This window comes from Pyrus communis, chromosome 10, assembly GCF_963583255.1.
Source record: "Pyrus communis chromosome 10, drPyrComm1.1, whole genome shotgun sequence".
Taxonomy (NCBI): Eukaryota; Viridiplantae; Streptophyta; class Magnoliopsida; order Rosales; family Rosaceae; genus Pyrus; species Pyrus communis.
In genome coordinates, this window is record NC_084812.1 from 4,945,019 (window position 1) to 4,961,629 (window position 16,611).

The 16,611-nt window shown below is 36.9% G+C and overlaps 3 protein-coding genes across 5 annotated transcripts; all 3 read right to left on the minus strand.

The window, feature by feature from the left end:
- Positions 1–3,519: 3,519 nt before the first annotated feature.
- On the minus strand, positions 3,520–8,031 carry LOC137748625 (DNA repair protein recA homolog 3, mitochondrial-like). Its single transcript, XM_068488794.1, has 8 exons — positions 7,717–8,031; positions 7,492–7,549; positions 6,269–6,486; positions 6,019–6,106; positions 5,240–5,412; positions 4,860–5,006; positions 4,512–4,646; positions 3,520–4,214 (listed from the first exon to the last, which is right to left on the minus strand). Exons 1-8 carry the CDS (start codon positions 7,771–7,773, stop codon positions 3,828–3,830), a joined length of 1,263 nt encoding a protein of 420 aa, XP_068344895.1. The 5' UTR covers positions 7,774–8,031; the 3' UTR covers positions 3,520–3,827.
- Positions 8,032–9,889: 1,858 nt separating this feature from the next.
- On the minus strand, positions 9,890–13,050 carry LOC137747472 (nucleosome assembly protein 1;2-like). Of its 2 annotated transcripts, none has more exons than XM_068487585.1 (12): positions 12,861–13,050; positions 12,729–12,772; positions 12,486–12,581; positions 12,028–12,120; positions 11,629–11,713; positions 11,476–11,537; positions 11,191–11,375; positions 10,909–11,086; positions 10,781–10,824; positions 10,451–10,652; positions 10,324–10,341; positions 9,890–10,210 (listed from the first exon to the last, which is right to left on the minus strand). In XM_068487585.1, exons 1-12 carry the CDS (start codon positions 12,904–12,906, stop codon positions 10,151–10,153), a joined length of 1,113 nt encoding a protein of 370 aa, XP_068343686.1. In that variant the 5' UTR covers positions 12,907–13,050; the 3' UTR covers positions 9,890–10,150. The 2 variants fall into 2 exon arrangements, with proteins under 2 accessions (XP_068343686.1, XP_068343685.1); XM_068487584.1 differs by having other exon boundaries at positions 9,890–10,213; positions 12,861–13,049.
- A 778-nt stretch (positions 13,051–13,828) lies between these two features.
- On the minus strand, positions 13,829–16,147 carry LOC137747327 (small ribosomal subunit protein bS16m/bS16c-like). Of its 2 annotated transcripts, none has more exons than XM_068487419.1 (4): positions 15,904–16,147; positions 15,542–15,587; positions 14,224–14,441; positions 13,829–14,140 (listed from the first exon to the last, which is right to left on the minus strand). In XM_068487419.1, exons 1-4 carry the CDS (start codon positions 16,034–16,036, stop codon positions 14,067–14,069), a joined length of 471 nt encoding a protein of 156 aa, XP_068343520.1. In that variant the 5' UTR covers positions 16,037–16,147; the 3' UTR covers positions 13,829–14,066. The 2 variants fall into 2 exon arrangements, with proteins under 2 accessions (XP_068343520.1, XP_068343521.1); XM_068487420.1 differs by having other exon boundaries at positions 13,829–14,096; positions 14,181–14,441; positions 15,904–16,143.
- Positions 16,148–16,611: the final 464 nt, after the last annotated feature.

Genomic DNA, 16,611 nt, shown 5'->3' on the forward strand with positions numbered 1-16,611 from the left:
TAGACGGATTTGCTCAGTGGTAATACCACCACTCAAATCGCTGCACACGCAGTACCATATCAAGCATCAAAACATTGAATACGGCTCAGTACGACTTCAAGCATTCATGGCTCATCAGTCTTCATGTAACTTATTCTCTTTATCTATATTGTTTTTTATTAAATAATTAATATCTCTTTAAACCAAATTTATTACCTAAATTACTCTCTCAAACCAACTTCAAAACATAAATTTATCTTTACTCTCATTGCCTTTATAAAATAATATATCTAATTGAATGATTTTTTTCAAAAAGCCGCCCTTTGCCCCTCTATAATTGCAAATGCTAGTGCCGTAGAGGACTAGCATTTTCACGGCTGCTTTTTTTTGTTTCTGCTACTAGCATTTCCATGGCTATCCCACTTTCCCCACTTATTGCCGACAACTTCTCTTTGATAAGAAGCGAGCTAATGGAGTTTTGGTCATACAGCAAAACACTAAAGACAAAACCAAAAGGACCTTGCAATTAAAAGAAACAAACTATCAACTTTTCCAACAGTAAGAAGTTGTACCTTGCTTGTCTTGATTCGAAGAATTACAGAAAGATATTACCAACTTTTTCACTGTGAGTTCTAAACTTAAAACATGATATAAAATAAACTAAAGAAATGGAAATTCCAACATATCTATCAAAACATTTTTAATCATCTTCAAGAATCACATCTCAATAGAAAAGCTTGTTTCTCTCTATAGTTATTAGGGTTTTAGCCGGAATGAATGTGGGATAAACGAAGAGTGATGCTATGATTTAATTATAGTGTGTGGGTTTATTGATAAATTTGAGTTTTATTATTAATTTCATTTTGTACTTAATAGTAATTATGCAATAAGGTAAAATAAACAATTAACATTTAAAATTTAAGTGAGGTGTAGAAAAAAGTTACACGGGTTTAAATAAAATTTCCCATTTGGAAACGGTTGAGATGAACAAATTGAGTTAATAACTGCTTCCAAAGTTTTTCATCCCATCTCAGATCATCGTGGATCATACTATCAATGCATATGAAAATCTGAACCCTATGCGATGGTACAAGATGGACAACAAAACGTTTGGTGTTCTCCATTTCCTTGCTAACAAAATTTAGCAACAATAAAAGATATTTATGACTTGATAGCCAATAGCTAGTAGCGATTAGGGAGAGTAATGTAAAGTTTTATTGGATCGAAATTTTATCCGCTGTCTCGGGTGGTTAAAACCCAAAAACTTCGTCTCGGCCTTGAGAGAAAGAAAAAACAACGCAACAAGGAACTTTTCACAATTCAAAAAGGCCACAGATTGAAGTGAAGTAGTGTCATTTTCCTCAGGCCCCAGATCGAAGATAGCAAGGTCGCAAGAGAAAATGTAGGGATTGTTCGAAGCCTTTGATCATGGAGTTGAAGAAGAGGATATTTGGGTTCTTACACGGTACATGACACTCGTTTTGGTTAATATACCTGACAATGCCCTCCACAACGAGAATAAATTGCATCTAAATCTGAGAAAGTAAAATGTAATTTATCCTATCTTTTTGTAGACACTAAGCACGCTCTTGATCGAGAAATTAAACGGTGTGACTAGCTGGATTTGCTCAGTGGTAATACCACCACTCAAATCGCTGCACACGCAGTACCATATCAAGCATCAAAACATTGAATACGGCGCAGTACGACTTCAAGCACTCATGACTCATCTGTCTTGATAATCATGTAACATCTTTCTACACGTAATTTATTCTCTTCACCTATATTGTTTTTTATTAAATAATTAATATCTCTTTAAATCCAAATTTGTTACCTAAATTACCCTCTCAAACTCATTTCAAAACATAAATTTATCTTTACTCTCATTCCCTTTATAAAATAATATATCTAATTGAATGATTTTTTTTCTAAAAATGCACTATTTGCCCCTCTATAATTACATATGCCGTATAGGACTAGCATTTTCACGGTTGTTTTTTTTTTTCTTTCTGCTACTAGCATTTCCATGGCCATCCCACTTTCCCCACTTATTGCCGACAACTTCTCTTTGATAAGAAGAGAGCTAATGAGTTTTGGTCATACAGCAAAACGCTAAGGACAAGACCAAAAAGACCTTGCAATTAAAAGAAACAAACTATCAACTTTTCCAACAGTAAGAAGTTATAACTTGCTTGTCTTGATTCAAAGAATTACAAGAAGACATTACCAACTTTTTCATCATAAGTTCTAAACTTAAAACATGATATAAAATAAACTAAAGAAATGGAAATTCCAACATATCTATCAAAACATTTTTAATCATCTTCAAGAATCACATCTCAATAGAAAAAGCTTGTTTCTCTCTATAGTTATTAGGATTTTGGCCGGAATGAATGTAGGATAAACGAAGAGTGATGCTAGGATTTAATTATAGTGTGTGGGTTTATTGATAAATTTGAGTTTTATTATTAGTTTCATTTTATACTTAATAGTAATTATGCAATAGGGTAAAATAAACAATTAACATTTAAAATTTAAGTGAGGTGTAGAAAAAAGTTACACAGGTTTAAATAAAATTTCCCATTTGGAAACGGTTGAGATGGACAAGTTGAGTTAATAGCTGCTTCCAAAGTTTATCGTCCCATCTCAGATCATCGCGAATCATACTATCAGTGCAGATCAAAATCTAAACCCTATGCGATGGTCCGAGATGGACAACAAAACGTTTGGTGTTCTCCATTTCCTTGCTAACAAAATTTAGTAACAATAAAAGATATTTATACTTATAGTTGGTTCAAGTAGCTAGTAGCTAGTAGCAATTAGGGAGAGTAATGTAAAGTTTTACTGGATCAAAATTTTATCCGCTGTCTCAGGTGGTTAAAACCCAAAAACTTCGTCTCGGCCTTGAAAGAAAGAAATAACAACGTAAAAAAGGAACTCTTCGCGATTCAAAAAGGCCACAGATTGAAGTGAAGTAGTGTCATTTTCTTCAGGCCCCGGATTGAAGATAGCAAGGTCGCAAGAGAAAATGTAGGGATTGTTCGAAGCCTTTGATCATGGAGTTGAGGAAGAGGATATTTGGGTTCTTACAGGGTACATAACACTCGTTTTGGTTAATATACCTGACACTGCCCTCCACAACGAGAATAACTTACGTGAGAACGAGAACGAGGACGCGAATATTTCCTTGTTTAGTTGTTTTTTCTTTCTCTTAAGACCAAGACGAAGTTTTTTGGTTTTAACCACCCGAGATAACCGAGAAAATTTCGATCCAATAAAACTTTACATTACTCTCCCTAATCGATACTAGCTACTTGAACCAACTATAAGTCATAAATATCTTTTAATGTTACTAAATTTTGTTAGCAAGGAAATGGAGAAAACCAAACGTTTCTCGGACCATCACATAGGGTTCACATTTTGATCTGCACCGACGGTATGATCCACGATGATCTGATATGGGACGATGGTATGATCCACGCTTAGAAAAATCGGCAAAGATCGAGAGCTTGAAATGTAGCATTCTATTGGGTAAATAAAATGATATATAACATTGACCTCGCTGACATACAAACTGTAGCTGAACGAGTAATTACAAGCTGCTACGGTTAACCTAGAAATCTAAATAACGACCCTCCTGCATCTTTCCCAAATTTGCCCCCTTTTGAACCCACAAAATTTCACTGCATCCATGCCATACATAGTGATTAACAAATGATGTTAATTTACAAGGAGAGCTAGTGAATCTACCAGCTGCTCAGGAGGATGCAGTAGCCGCTCCCCTATATCGAACCCCGCCAAGGAAAACAGAGAAAAACTTATCTACAGTTTCGAGGACATCTGAGTACTTACGCTCCAACTGCCGTAACTGCATCTTCGTCAGTAGAATCAGGCGAAACAATTTCCTCTACAGGACCTTCGCCCATAAGTTCTGTTTCTGCTTCCTTGGCTGCCACATCATCAACTAGCTTCTCCGTAAGCTTTGCTGTAAGTTCCTCCATAGCAGTACCATTCTCGGACAAAAACCTTTTCAAAGCATCCTTGCCACGGAAACTTTGACCATTTAAGTCGTACATTGAGCCAGCTTTTGTGATGAATTTGTTTTTCAATCCCAAATCAATGATCTCTGATTCCCGACATATACCCTTACCAAACTCAAGCTCTATCTGAACAGTTCTGAACGGAGGAGCGAGTTTGTTCTTCACTATCTTCACTTGGACTTGACTTCCTATAGTCTGCATGGAAATTTAATTTCTTTCAAAAGGATACATAAATAACATAGCATTTAATCCTCCAACCAAAAGAAACACAAAAACATGTAAATAAGCCCATGTTACTCCATTCAGGTAATATTTTCAATCAAATGACTGGATATTCTACTGAAAGTAGCCTGAATAAAACCTAGATACTTTCACACTAATCAAATAGGTACTCAACGACAATTCAATTGACAAAAAAAACGACAATTCTACTTTTTAGATAAGCAAAGTTCAAATTCATGAACAAAATAGACAAATGGTGTCGGTAACTACCTCTTCTCCCTTCTTTACAAGTCCTATTCTCCTCATATTAAGGCGCACTGAAGCATAAAACTTCAAAGCATTGCCGCCACAAGTAACTTCAGTTGGCCCACCAAATCCTCCAAAAGTAGAAAGCTTCGCTCTCACCTAAAGATAGACAAACAATTGCAGAAGTCTGAGCACCAAACAAATATTCATGAAATGATGAATATCAAATTATCTTCAAAAATACAAAACCAGAAATCTCAGAAAAGGATAAGATTATGTGTAAAAGTGTTTGTACTTATAACTTTCACAAATGATAAGTTTTTTATGTTGTGTAAATGTATCAAATATAATAATGAAATCGAATGCCATTACCTGATTTGTAAAGATTAATATTGTCTGTGATAGAGATAAAGAGTGACTCAATTTGCGAAGTGCCTGGCTCATTAGTCTAGCCTGCATTGCCATATGAGCATCACCCATTTCGCCATCAAGTTCACCTTTAGGCACAAGTGCAGCCACCTGTCATCACATGAAAACCCTTCATCTACCGTGCAGAGTAAAAGACAAACTCTGTCAAAAAAATATATACAAAAGCCTCATGAGATGATATGAAGGTGAAAAACATTCAAACAGAACAAAAACCAAAGAGAATTTATAAGAATACATCAGGCGTGTACTCAATGAACATGGAAAAGGCTAACATGGAAAAATTGCACTGAACACAAAATGTTACTGAAAAGCACCTTACTTACACTGTCAACAACAACAACATCAACTGAGCCACTGCGGATTAGAGTGTCTACAAGACTGAGGGCTTGCTCACCAGAATCAGGTTGTGAGAGAAGTAGATTCTCAGTGTTTACCCCGATAGACTGAGCCAGTGTAGGATCAAGAGCATGCTCGGCATCAACAAAAACACATGTCCCTACATTAATAAGTTGCATCAGACTAGGAACTCAATATCACGACAACAGCCAACATAAAAAATCACCAACATAAGATAAACCTACAAGTTAATTGACATTAACAGATTACCCCGCACCAAAAGATGGTCTCAATCAGTTCTTCATGAGTAAATATTGAAACATGAAGAATTTACATTTTACACACCAGCTATAACCATTAAATGTGCACCAAACCCAATCCTTACATGCCCATTGTATAACATTGCTTCAACATTTCAAGCTAATAGATCACAGAAATTTACTCATTTGACTAGACCAGCAAGAAATAAAAAAGCATGGGTATTGTAGATGCAGGGGAAGAGACACAGTGATAGATAGCATCGGATTTACTTTTTACAGGACAAAGACTCAAACAACTGTTCTAATTCCACGAAGCTGAGGAGATGATTTAGATATACATTTTAGATGTGTGTATGGAGGCACCGTATTTTTACATATAATGAACAACTTAAAGAGAGAGTGAAAACTTGCGTCTTTCGCATACAACAGCCATACCATGTTCTATATGTGCAGTGCACTATGTTCATTTGCCACCAAATTTTAGTAAGAAAATGCCATAGTCTAACCTCCTTGCTTCTGTGCTTCGGCTATTACATGAAGAGCCAGAGTAGTTTTCCCAGAAGCCTCAGCACCGTATATCTCCACAACACGTCCCTGCAGAAAATGAATGAATATCACGAGAAGCAAATACATATTCCGAGCTGAAGTATAATGTCAAATCTGCCTCGCATCTTATGCACAAAAACATTCATATGACCAAGACCATAATCTGCTATAATGACCCTAAACATTCAGCTGATTAAGCACACATGATACCTTTGGAAATCCACCAATTCCCAGTGCCATGTCCAAAGAAAAAGAACCCGTAGATACCACTGGGACTTGTCTAGGAGAGACGGATCGACCAAGCCACATTATAGATCCCTTTCCAAATGAGGATGTAATCTGATCCAGGGCTTGCTTCAGGGCCAACTCCTTCTTTGACAAATTCTCATCACAGGAGTCACTTCCGTCCGACTTAGATTTCTTTCTAACTTCAGACAGAATTTCAAATATTTTCAAAATCAAAGGGAGCACAAACCGTGTTTTATGGCAGCACATAATGGATAATAGCTATCCTATTATATAACAAGTTAATTTAGTAAAGCAATGGTTAAACTCCACGCCATATGAAGATAATTCACCAAACCAATAATATGGACGGGGCCATGAAATTATTAAAGTTTACAAACATCTTAATACCAAACACTCTCTCTTTTTCAGTCCTGTTTTCACTCTTATTTTGGCTAAACAATCACAAGCAGTATTTACTGATATACTTAAAACTCCGTTATAAAACCTCCGAATTCATTTGAAACAAATAAAAATATACATAAAATATAAGGGTCTGTCTGGTACTCTACTTGAATCCAACTTTTTAAACTCAAAAACAATTTTCAAATTTTAGGCCTTAAAAAACTTGTTTCATAGGGTTATTTTCAAAATATTTTTAAAAACTGAACTCAAAACTAACTCAAAAATATAGTATATTCTCAAAAAAAAAAAAAAAAAAAAAAGAGTTTTTAGAGTTTTTAAACTTAAACTCACTCCCTTTTTTTCTCTCCCTCCTCCCCTCACTTCAAATCTATCTCTCTTTTCTTCTTTCTATCTCCCCCTTCTCTTTTTTTTGTTACCTTTTTCATCTCTCCTCCAATCCGCTCTCTTTATTCTCTCAGTTCTTTCTCTCACTCTTCTTCCTCTCTATCTCCTCTGATCATCTCTCTTATTTTCTTTCCTCCTCTCTCCTCTTTCTCCCTCGACCCTCTCTTTTTGGATCTCTTTGTCCAATTTAAGTTGTAAAATTTTAAAAATTTCAAATCGCATATCAAATAAGACTTTGAATCTTAAAGAAAATTATTTTTAAGAAAAGTTCTTAAGAAATATTATGAGAAATGATAAAAATTCTGAAAATATGATACCAAACAAGCCCTAACATTCCCCAAAATGCAAATTATTGAAAGCATCAAGAAGAATAAGAATTAAAAATTTAAAGCAAGCACCTTTCGAAGAAAAATTGCAAAACTGGGTAGATGTACCCAACAATCCTCTCCGGTCCATCTGCGAAACAGAACGAACAAAAAATTAGATGCCGGAAGCTCAGAAGTTATAATTTTGATTAATTCAATCACTAATTTTTCCTAAACATTCCCAGAAACCAAACAGACAGCCATTGAGTAAATAAAAGGAAAAAACTTTCTTGTTTCACAAATGAAGAAACGGCAAACCTGTGGCGGGAATAGGACACGTTTCATGGAAAGAGCGTTTCGGAGAAGCCTCGCCATTGGTGACGAACTCCAAGCTTCCAAACCTCCACAACCCACAGCTTCTCCGGAATCAAATTAGTGAAGAAATAAGAGGTAGAAGGTGACCGGAAAATCAATTTACGAAACTATAAGAGGCCATGCATATCAGGCAATGGCAGAGGAAGAGAGAGAGAGAGGGAGGGGAGAGAGAGTCTGGGTTTTAGGGTTATGGGGTTATTTCCCTCCTTTTTGCAATGCTGGAGCAAGCATCGCAGAGAGAAGCGGAAGAGTGTCAGAGTGGAGGAGAGCGGAGACCTTGACTGCTTGGGCTCACGACCCTTTTAAATACGAGTGGATCCCCGCGGATCCTGTTTGTGATGATCTGGAATCCTCGTCCTATCAGTTTTTATCTGGTCATATTTATATTCAATTTTAAATAAAAAAATTTACAATGATTTTTTACAGGATAATGTATGAAAAACGGATATAATTTAAGGACTCGGCGAGGATCCCCCTGATTTAAATACAATGGGCATTTTTGTCACATCTCAGACTCCAACCTCTCGGATATTGTCCGCTTTGGCATTCTGGGCCTGGACTATGTCGCAACCACCCAGCTACCGCACGGTTTTGTTCTTGTGGACTGTAGTCCACAAAAGGCCTCTCTGAAGTTAAAGCTCTGGGCATGGATATATAAGGCCCAAAGACCTCGCCCTCACGGGCGATGTGGGATACAACAATCCACCCCCCTTAGGGAGTCCGACGTCCTCTTCGGCACACCACGACCATGAGTCTGGCTCTGATACCAAATTGTCACATCCCAGACTCCAACCTCTCGGATATTGTCCGCTTTGGCATTCTGGGCCTGGACTATGTCGCAGCCACCCAGCTACCACACGGTTTTGTTCTTGTGGACCGTAGTCCACAAAAGGCCTCTCTGAAGTTAAAGCTCTGGGCATGGATATATAAGGCCCAAAGACCACGCCCTCACGGGCGATGTGGGATACAACAATCCACCCCCCTTAGGGAGTCCGACATCCTCGTCGGCACACCACGACTGTGAGTCTGGCTCTGATACCAAATTGTCACATCCCAGACTCCAACCTCTCGGATATTGTCCGCTTTGGCATTCTGGGCCTGGACTATGTCGCAGCCACCCAGCTACCGCACGGTTTTGTTCTTGTGGACCGTAGTCCACAAAAGGCCTCTCTGAAGTTAAAGCTCTGGGCATGGATATATAAGGCCCAAAGACCACGCCCTCACGGGCGATGTGGGATACAACAATTTTCCTATAATCTCACTCAATTTTTTTTCCAATTTTTTATTATTTTATTATACAAAAGCGACTTTAGAGAGGAGAAATACGTCATTGCAACCTCGAATGCATAGATAAATGCTCAGACACTATTTTTCTCTGATGAAGGCCAAGTCATTCCTTCAATAATATATTCCCTCATTATACAACTTACATTTATGTTTTTAAATTAGTTCATCCAAATTTCCTTAAAAACAGAAGTTTAATAAATCAGAAGCCTGATTCCTCCGCTTGTTTTTAAATGAACACTTCCAAGTTCTTGAAAATAAGTGTATGGATGTGCTTTTATATTGATTAAAAGTGCTTTTGATAAAAGTGCTTTTGTAACCATTAGTAAAAATAAAAGTGCATTTTAGAAAAGCACTTAAAATGCTTCATGCAAGAAACATAAGTGTTTTTCTTTCAAAATGCACTTCAAGCACTTTTGAAATCCAATACTTTCACCAAATGCACTTTCGTCGTTTTAAATTTTAAACGAGCCATAACCCTTCTAAATGCTTTTTCATGAAGTACTTGCATTTCCAACTGATCTTCTACCTTATTGCTTTTCTCACCTTTTTAGTGATGAAACCTTTAGGGTCCAAAAGAAAAGTGATGAAACTTTAGGCGCCTAAAAGAAGAATGATGACTTTAGTCCTCGGTTGCCATGTCCCCAACAACTAAACAATCAGTTAGATAAAAAAAAAAGCCACATCTTCTAGAGCAACATTTACACTTGTAAGGTTTTCAACACGTCATTGTTTTAGTAAATTACGACACAACGTGCTGGTGAACCCGTTCCATGTATGCCCTCCGCATCTTCAGATGTCCAACGCAAGATAAAGACAATCAAACGAGAAATAAAGGCCGAAAATTACACAAATCATTAATAGATTAGTAAAAAACATTGTCTATCGAATTCAAACATAAGCCAACAAATCACAATGACATCCAAACCATCTTTCATCACATTCCCCCTAAACCAGCATGGAAAAGAACACAAAAGGTAAAAAAATATATTGGCCACACAAAACTGCCCAGCAACCATTTTCTATTAAAACAGTCTGAAGGTCCAACGAGAACTCACAGCTACTCAACCCGCCTTTCCTAAACAATCATATTCTACTGCTGTTTGCATTCTGGAGGCCTTTCACCCTGCTCCCCGGTTGGTGCTCTTGCACTCTTCTACATTATGTAACGTGTTCTCAGTATATGCAACAAAAAGTTCATTTTCGAAACAACAAAACAATTAGATATTCAACTTATGAACGAATTTTAACAAGTAGGCAACATACCTTGTGGCTAGCCGATGTCTGCGTCAGAATCAATTGCATAAAAAAATAATAACCGTCAGTTCAAACTTCAAACAAATAGAAGAATGCAAGAGGAGAAAAGATGATCAAAATGTTTAAAACACTGCACCTTCTTTTTGGTTTTGGCTTCGTCTTCATCGTCTTCATCATCTTCCTCGTCTTCTTCGTCCTCATCATCTTCGTCTTCCTCTTCGTCATCTTCATCTTCATCTTCTTCATCTTCTTCCAAGTCTCCAAAATCTTCTCCCTCAATGGCCTCTCCAGTATACCATGAAACAGCATGGGGGATGATCTTATCTCGAATGGTAGACCTACACAAAAAATGATGCCAATATGAGAAGAAAATTTTAAACAAAGCACTCAATCAGAAAATTTCCAAACTATCTAGGACTAGTACCAAGGTCTGGAATCTGTCTACAAGTAGAAGTTATAAACTCACCCAATGTCATAATCATTTTCCATCTGGTTTTGGAGTTCCTCGGCCTGTTCAAAAGAGGTACAAATAAGAGACTACAAAGGACAAAAACCTTGAAAGAGAAACAAAAATAGTAAAGAAGAGTGTCTTACAACATCCTCATCAATATCTTCGTCGTCCTCAGGGACTTGAGGCGGACTGAAAAAGTTGAAGAAACTTTCGCAATTTTCAGTTCTAGTTATTGGCTTAGCATTCTTAGATCCCTTCTTAGGCTTCTTCTTAAGGAGCTTTTGTGTCAAGCATTTAGAAGGATACCATTCAATCTCCGTCCTACAAAGCACCAGGTACCAGACATTGTATTAAATTAAGTATACAAACAACGATGCACAGGCCATCTTGAACTATTTAGCAAAAGGCAAGGCTCCCGAACATACCCTATTGCTTTCTCGAGAATGGGTTCATTTTCATCAATCATGTGGTATGTCTTTGTCAAGATAGAGTTCTTAAAATAGGGATTGGTGTCAAAGTAGAACTCCAGTTTGAAGCCCTTAGGGTTATCTATCCTAAACCACTTGATGTCTCTAAGATATTTAAGAGCACCTTCATCACGCTCAGATATCTGGTAATCCCAAAAAAAAAAAAAAAAAAAAACAATTCAGCTGACAAACAACAAAGTAATTATGAACATCAAATATGAGAACTTTATGCACAATAACCACCTCCTCAGCTAGCACTTCATTGTTCTTCATTGCGTTGAGCCAGAAATCAGGCACTCCTTTTTCTGCGAAAATAAATACGCAGGCAAAGACAAGAAATTAACATTTGCACACAATAAAAACTACATAGGTCCTGAATAACTATCAAGAGTATACCTTCAGAATCTTCACCCTCTTCTGTTGTTGCTGCTTCATTAGTGACTCCTTCAGCTTCAACAACACAATTTACAATCTCGTATCTCTGCAGAGTGTTCAGTACAATTTATTTTAAAACGAAATACATGAAAAGAAATGAAGTTAAGCTCCTCATTCCCAAAATAGTAAGAAACCTATAAGCAAAGGAAACGGGACATCAATCACACTAACTCAGGCCAGGGGTGCCACTGCTACCTCACTTAGGTAGAGCAGTGACAAGCCACTAAACCACGTAGCCATACAGAATATATTTAATAAAATAAATAAAATGAATAAGAAAGAAGCATCCCACATATGAACCCTTCATATTTGAGAATATACGATATATAGAACACTGCAGTATGTAGAACAGTAGAACACCTTGGTATACAAAGGTTGATACAATTTCTGATATTTGGCTTCAAGAGCTGCTCTCTCCTCGAAAAACTTTGCCTCGAGTTCATCATGTTGGGTCTGCAAGTAAAGAAAGTCTTAGGGTGCTTCACACTTCAAGATAATATATTCACTTTTTACATATTCCATCACATAATACTAAGAGAATGAACAACTCCAACCAATTTGTCAATCAAACAGTATTTTTCAAGAACCAACGAAAGAATGCAACTGAAACTCCAATTTTAAAAATTGTTAAGCTATAATATGCGGCTGAAACCCGTCATATGATATCAATCAAAATGGTAACTAAACAGAAAATATAAATGAAAAAAGAGTATAATCTGATTAACCAACCAAACAAAGTATGAAAAGACATGAAACTATGAGCAATCCAGCATATCAAAGCACTAAACTTCAAACTTCAGAGCGAGAGAGAATCATACCTGAATCTCTCTAAGGACATCGACCCGCTTTCGGACTGCAGGAGATAAGCTCTCGAGGATATCAGAGTGCTGCCCGGCCAAACTCTCTATCTTATTCTGCACAAACACAAGCTCCATCAGCCAAACAAACACTTAACCGCAAAGAACAAACAGACAGAAAGCTAAACAAACTGTAAAATTGAAATTTCCTGCTAATTAACAGGGTAAGAGTCTGCTTGGTTGCCGAGAAAATTGAATACTGACCTTGAGAGCATTGACGAGGCCTGCTCGATCCACGTCGTTGAGAGCTTCAGAAACAAAAAAACCAGAAGCAGAGTAAGATCACCGCATAAGATTACAAAACTTCAGAAGGTTAAGAGAGAGAGTGAGTACCACCTGAGGATAGATCGGACATGTTGATGTTATCCTTATCGCTGCCCATTCCGACTTGCAGAGAGGGAGGAGCGGAGGGAGGAGGAAGAAGGCGGCAAAGCTAAAACCCTAGGAGCGGTGGGAGGGGGGAGGAAAAAGGGTAAAGGGGCTTTCAAAACGTGGCCTCCGTTATATCCTTTCTCTCCCTCGTTTAAATACCTAGCCCAAGCTCCCCCCTCTCTTCCCTTTATTGTGGATGGTAGTGCTGAGCTGTCCAAAATTTAAAATATTTAATTTTATTCTTCATTTTTGAAGGGAGGCCCACAATAAGGTAGGTTAGGCATTGGGCTTAGTTTGGTGGCAATAAGACCCGATTTTGTTCTACATATTGTGGTTTGTGAAATTTGAACTTAAGGTCTTCATCTACAATAATAACTATGTATTAAAATCAAACTTGGAATTGTTAGGAAGATGGAGGAAATGTTCACTATTCGTATATGGTAATATTCTCTTTCTAATATATGGTACTCGTATTTAAAAATTTGAACTCAGTATCTCTTCCAATAACAATAATTGGGTGTTGAATTTGGAATTGTTGGGTAGATGAAGGAAATATTCGCTACTCGTAATGTTCTCTTGCCAAATAAATTATGTTTTTTTGCGTTGGATGGTCAATCTTAAACTGAACGTTGAAACAAATTATTCATTAATCAATAATTAATTAATGTTTCGTATTCACAGTCTGATACGTTGCCAATTATATGAGCCTTTATGTTACAAAGATTTTAATTAGGCATGTTTTTATGTTTATTCACATCATGAATATGCCATGTTTAATTATAGAAAATGTATTGGCAAAACTTCTAAAAACGCCTATGCGTTTGATACAAAAAAGTTAAAATATCTTCTGGGCCATAAAAGCATTATTTGGATAAGCACTTCTCATATGCTTCTTTATGAAGCACTTAATTTTTAATAAAAATTTCAACATGTTTCTCAGCATAAACGCTTATAACATAAGTGCTTTCTACGTAAGCAATCCCAGACAAGCCCAATTATCTCTGCAATTTCATACAGAAAATTGAAAACGACAATGATGATGAAGTGATGCCAGGTACAAGCTGAAGTTCATTCCATAAACTAAACAAAATCAAACATTCAATACAGTAGTGTTCTATAACGCCTAATATAGTAGCTATTTAGATATGACTGTATCTCTTCCCAAGCTATTCAGAATTGACCGATACCAAGCTGCTTATCCTGCAATCCGATATGAAAGATCGTTTCCTGTAACCCCTCTTGCCCTAGAAAAATACAAAAGATTATAGTAAGAAATGATCTTACAAATTTTGGGGAAGTTTAATGGAAATTCTTGTGCCATCTTAACCATCGTTTTCAGTGCTTTCCACATCTTTCCCTCGATCACCACTAGCTGTCGGCTTCTCAGGAGTCACAAACCGTCCACTCATAGGATCAACAGGTCGCGTGTCACGTGGCCCTCCCTTACGTCCCATTGCCACCATTGGTGGTGGGGGCAACAGCCCAGCTCTGAAAAGAATACGCTGCACAGGATCCGAAGGCTGAGCTCCAACAGATAGCCAATACCTGCAGAAAGAGTGAACAAACTGATGGGATACAGCAGATAAACTTAATTTGAAAACATGAATTCTCTCTCTCATAAGCCTCCTGGGAAGAATTGTTTCCGCTTCTCAAATTTTCAAAAGAATTCCATTAAATTTCAACTTAAGAGTACCCATAATAAGCACGGAATCAAGCAACCCTACGATTGAGATCCAGATCTCAAACTCACAGTAATTTCTACCAATAAAGTGTCTTGATCCAAATGAGACAATTTTTCAGTGAGCATATATCCTCCTTATGTATATATCTCGCAAGACATCAAGCCTCCATCATCATTAGTGGGTCATATTTACACACAATAACATACGCACCCGTCAAGTTCTAGCATGAACACAAGACTATACAAGTTAACCCTCACAGTCAAGTGATAATTTGTACATGCATGAGGAACAATAGGAAACATATAATCAACTCACAGAGCTAAATATTGAACATCTTTCAAACCAGTACATGATAACATCCCAAAACAAAAGCTAAAAACATTGATTTTGAATACCCCAGGACCAAAAAGCGCAATTTAACTGATAAACAAGTGCAACTGAAGGCAATTCACTGAGAATTAAACATACAAAATGAAGCGTTGCCGAAAACCACTTACTTCACTCTTTCAAAGTTCAGACCCATTCGTTTTCCACCATCTTGTAAGAGACTTGTTGAATACTTTAAATAAACACACATTATATGCTTGTTCCCCGTGTTTTCATTATGTTCCAATACTTAATAATATATATGTCATTCTATTTTGTAGTTTTTGATGAAATTATACATATTTTAAGTATAAACAGATACTTATTTACATGAAATATAGTATATTTACTTAAATCCGCCTAGGCGCCTAGGCGCTAGACCCAGCTCGCCGCCCGACTAGCGCCTAGCGTCTTTTAGAACCTTGCATATTCTGAACATCTTTCATACCAATACCTGATAACTTCCGAAAACAAAAGCTAAAAATATTGATTTTGAATAACCCGGGACCAAAAAGCGCAATTAGATAACGAAGTGCAACTAAGGGCAATTCACCGATAATTAACGTACGAAATGAAGCATTGCCAAAAGCCACTTACTTCACTCTTTCAAAGTTCAGGCCCATTCGTTTTCCACCATCTTGGCCTGTAAAATTTCATAAAAATCACAGAGCATCAGCACATCACTAACTATATTACTCAGATGACAAAAGACCCAATAGCTTTCTCTGAATATTCATAACCAAAATGTGTTAGGTATCACTTCTCCAACATTTTCTAGGCAGCCAAACACTATCCATCTGAATTTTGATCGGAATTCATCAAATTCCACTTTACCAATACAAAAATGCAATATTTCTATGGTTTCTAATTAACATAATGCAATTAGAACCCACAAAAGTTTGAAAAAAAAAATATCTAAATTACAGAATCAATACACAGAAACAGAAAAGAGAGAAGACCTGGCAAGGGATTGTAGTAGCCCAAGACTTCGAGGTGCTTGCCATCTCTCGGAGATCGGCTATCGGCCGCCATGACCCGATAAAACGGCCTATTTTTGCATCCGAACCTCGCCAATCGGATCCTCACCACCATTTTCTCAGCTCCACCAAACGATCGCCTGGGAAAATTCAATAAGCTGACACTGCGCTTATCTGCTTTCTAGGGTTTAAGGAACTTAGAAATTAGAATGTTTAGGATCCGAAATCTAGGAGCTCCTTCGGGTCCAGTTTTAAAAACCGGTCTGGCCCAATAGGACTTGGGACCTGTTTTAAACCATTAATGTTATTCATACTATGCTTTTGTACCACATTTTCATACCATTTTAGGTTGCATTTGATGTGGACAGTTATATCATTTGAATTAATCAGATTTTAAAATTTAGTTCATTATTTAATAAACTAATAATTAAAAAAAACTAGTTAATTAAATGATAATTATGGTATATGAGAAGTCTTTCTCATTCATTTGTTTGTGTCTTACAAATTTTTCAAATAATGTAACTGTAACATCAAATATGATATAAAAATATAATGTGAATCATAATATAAATAGCATTACTTATTTTAAACTACTTTTCAAAAAGCAAGCTGTATTCTGCCAACTAAAAACATTTGTGACAATGTTTAGCAAAAAGATTTACAAGGGGCACCTTGAAGATTGTTGTGTCT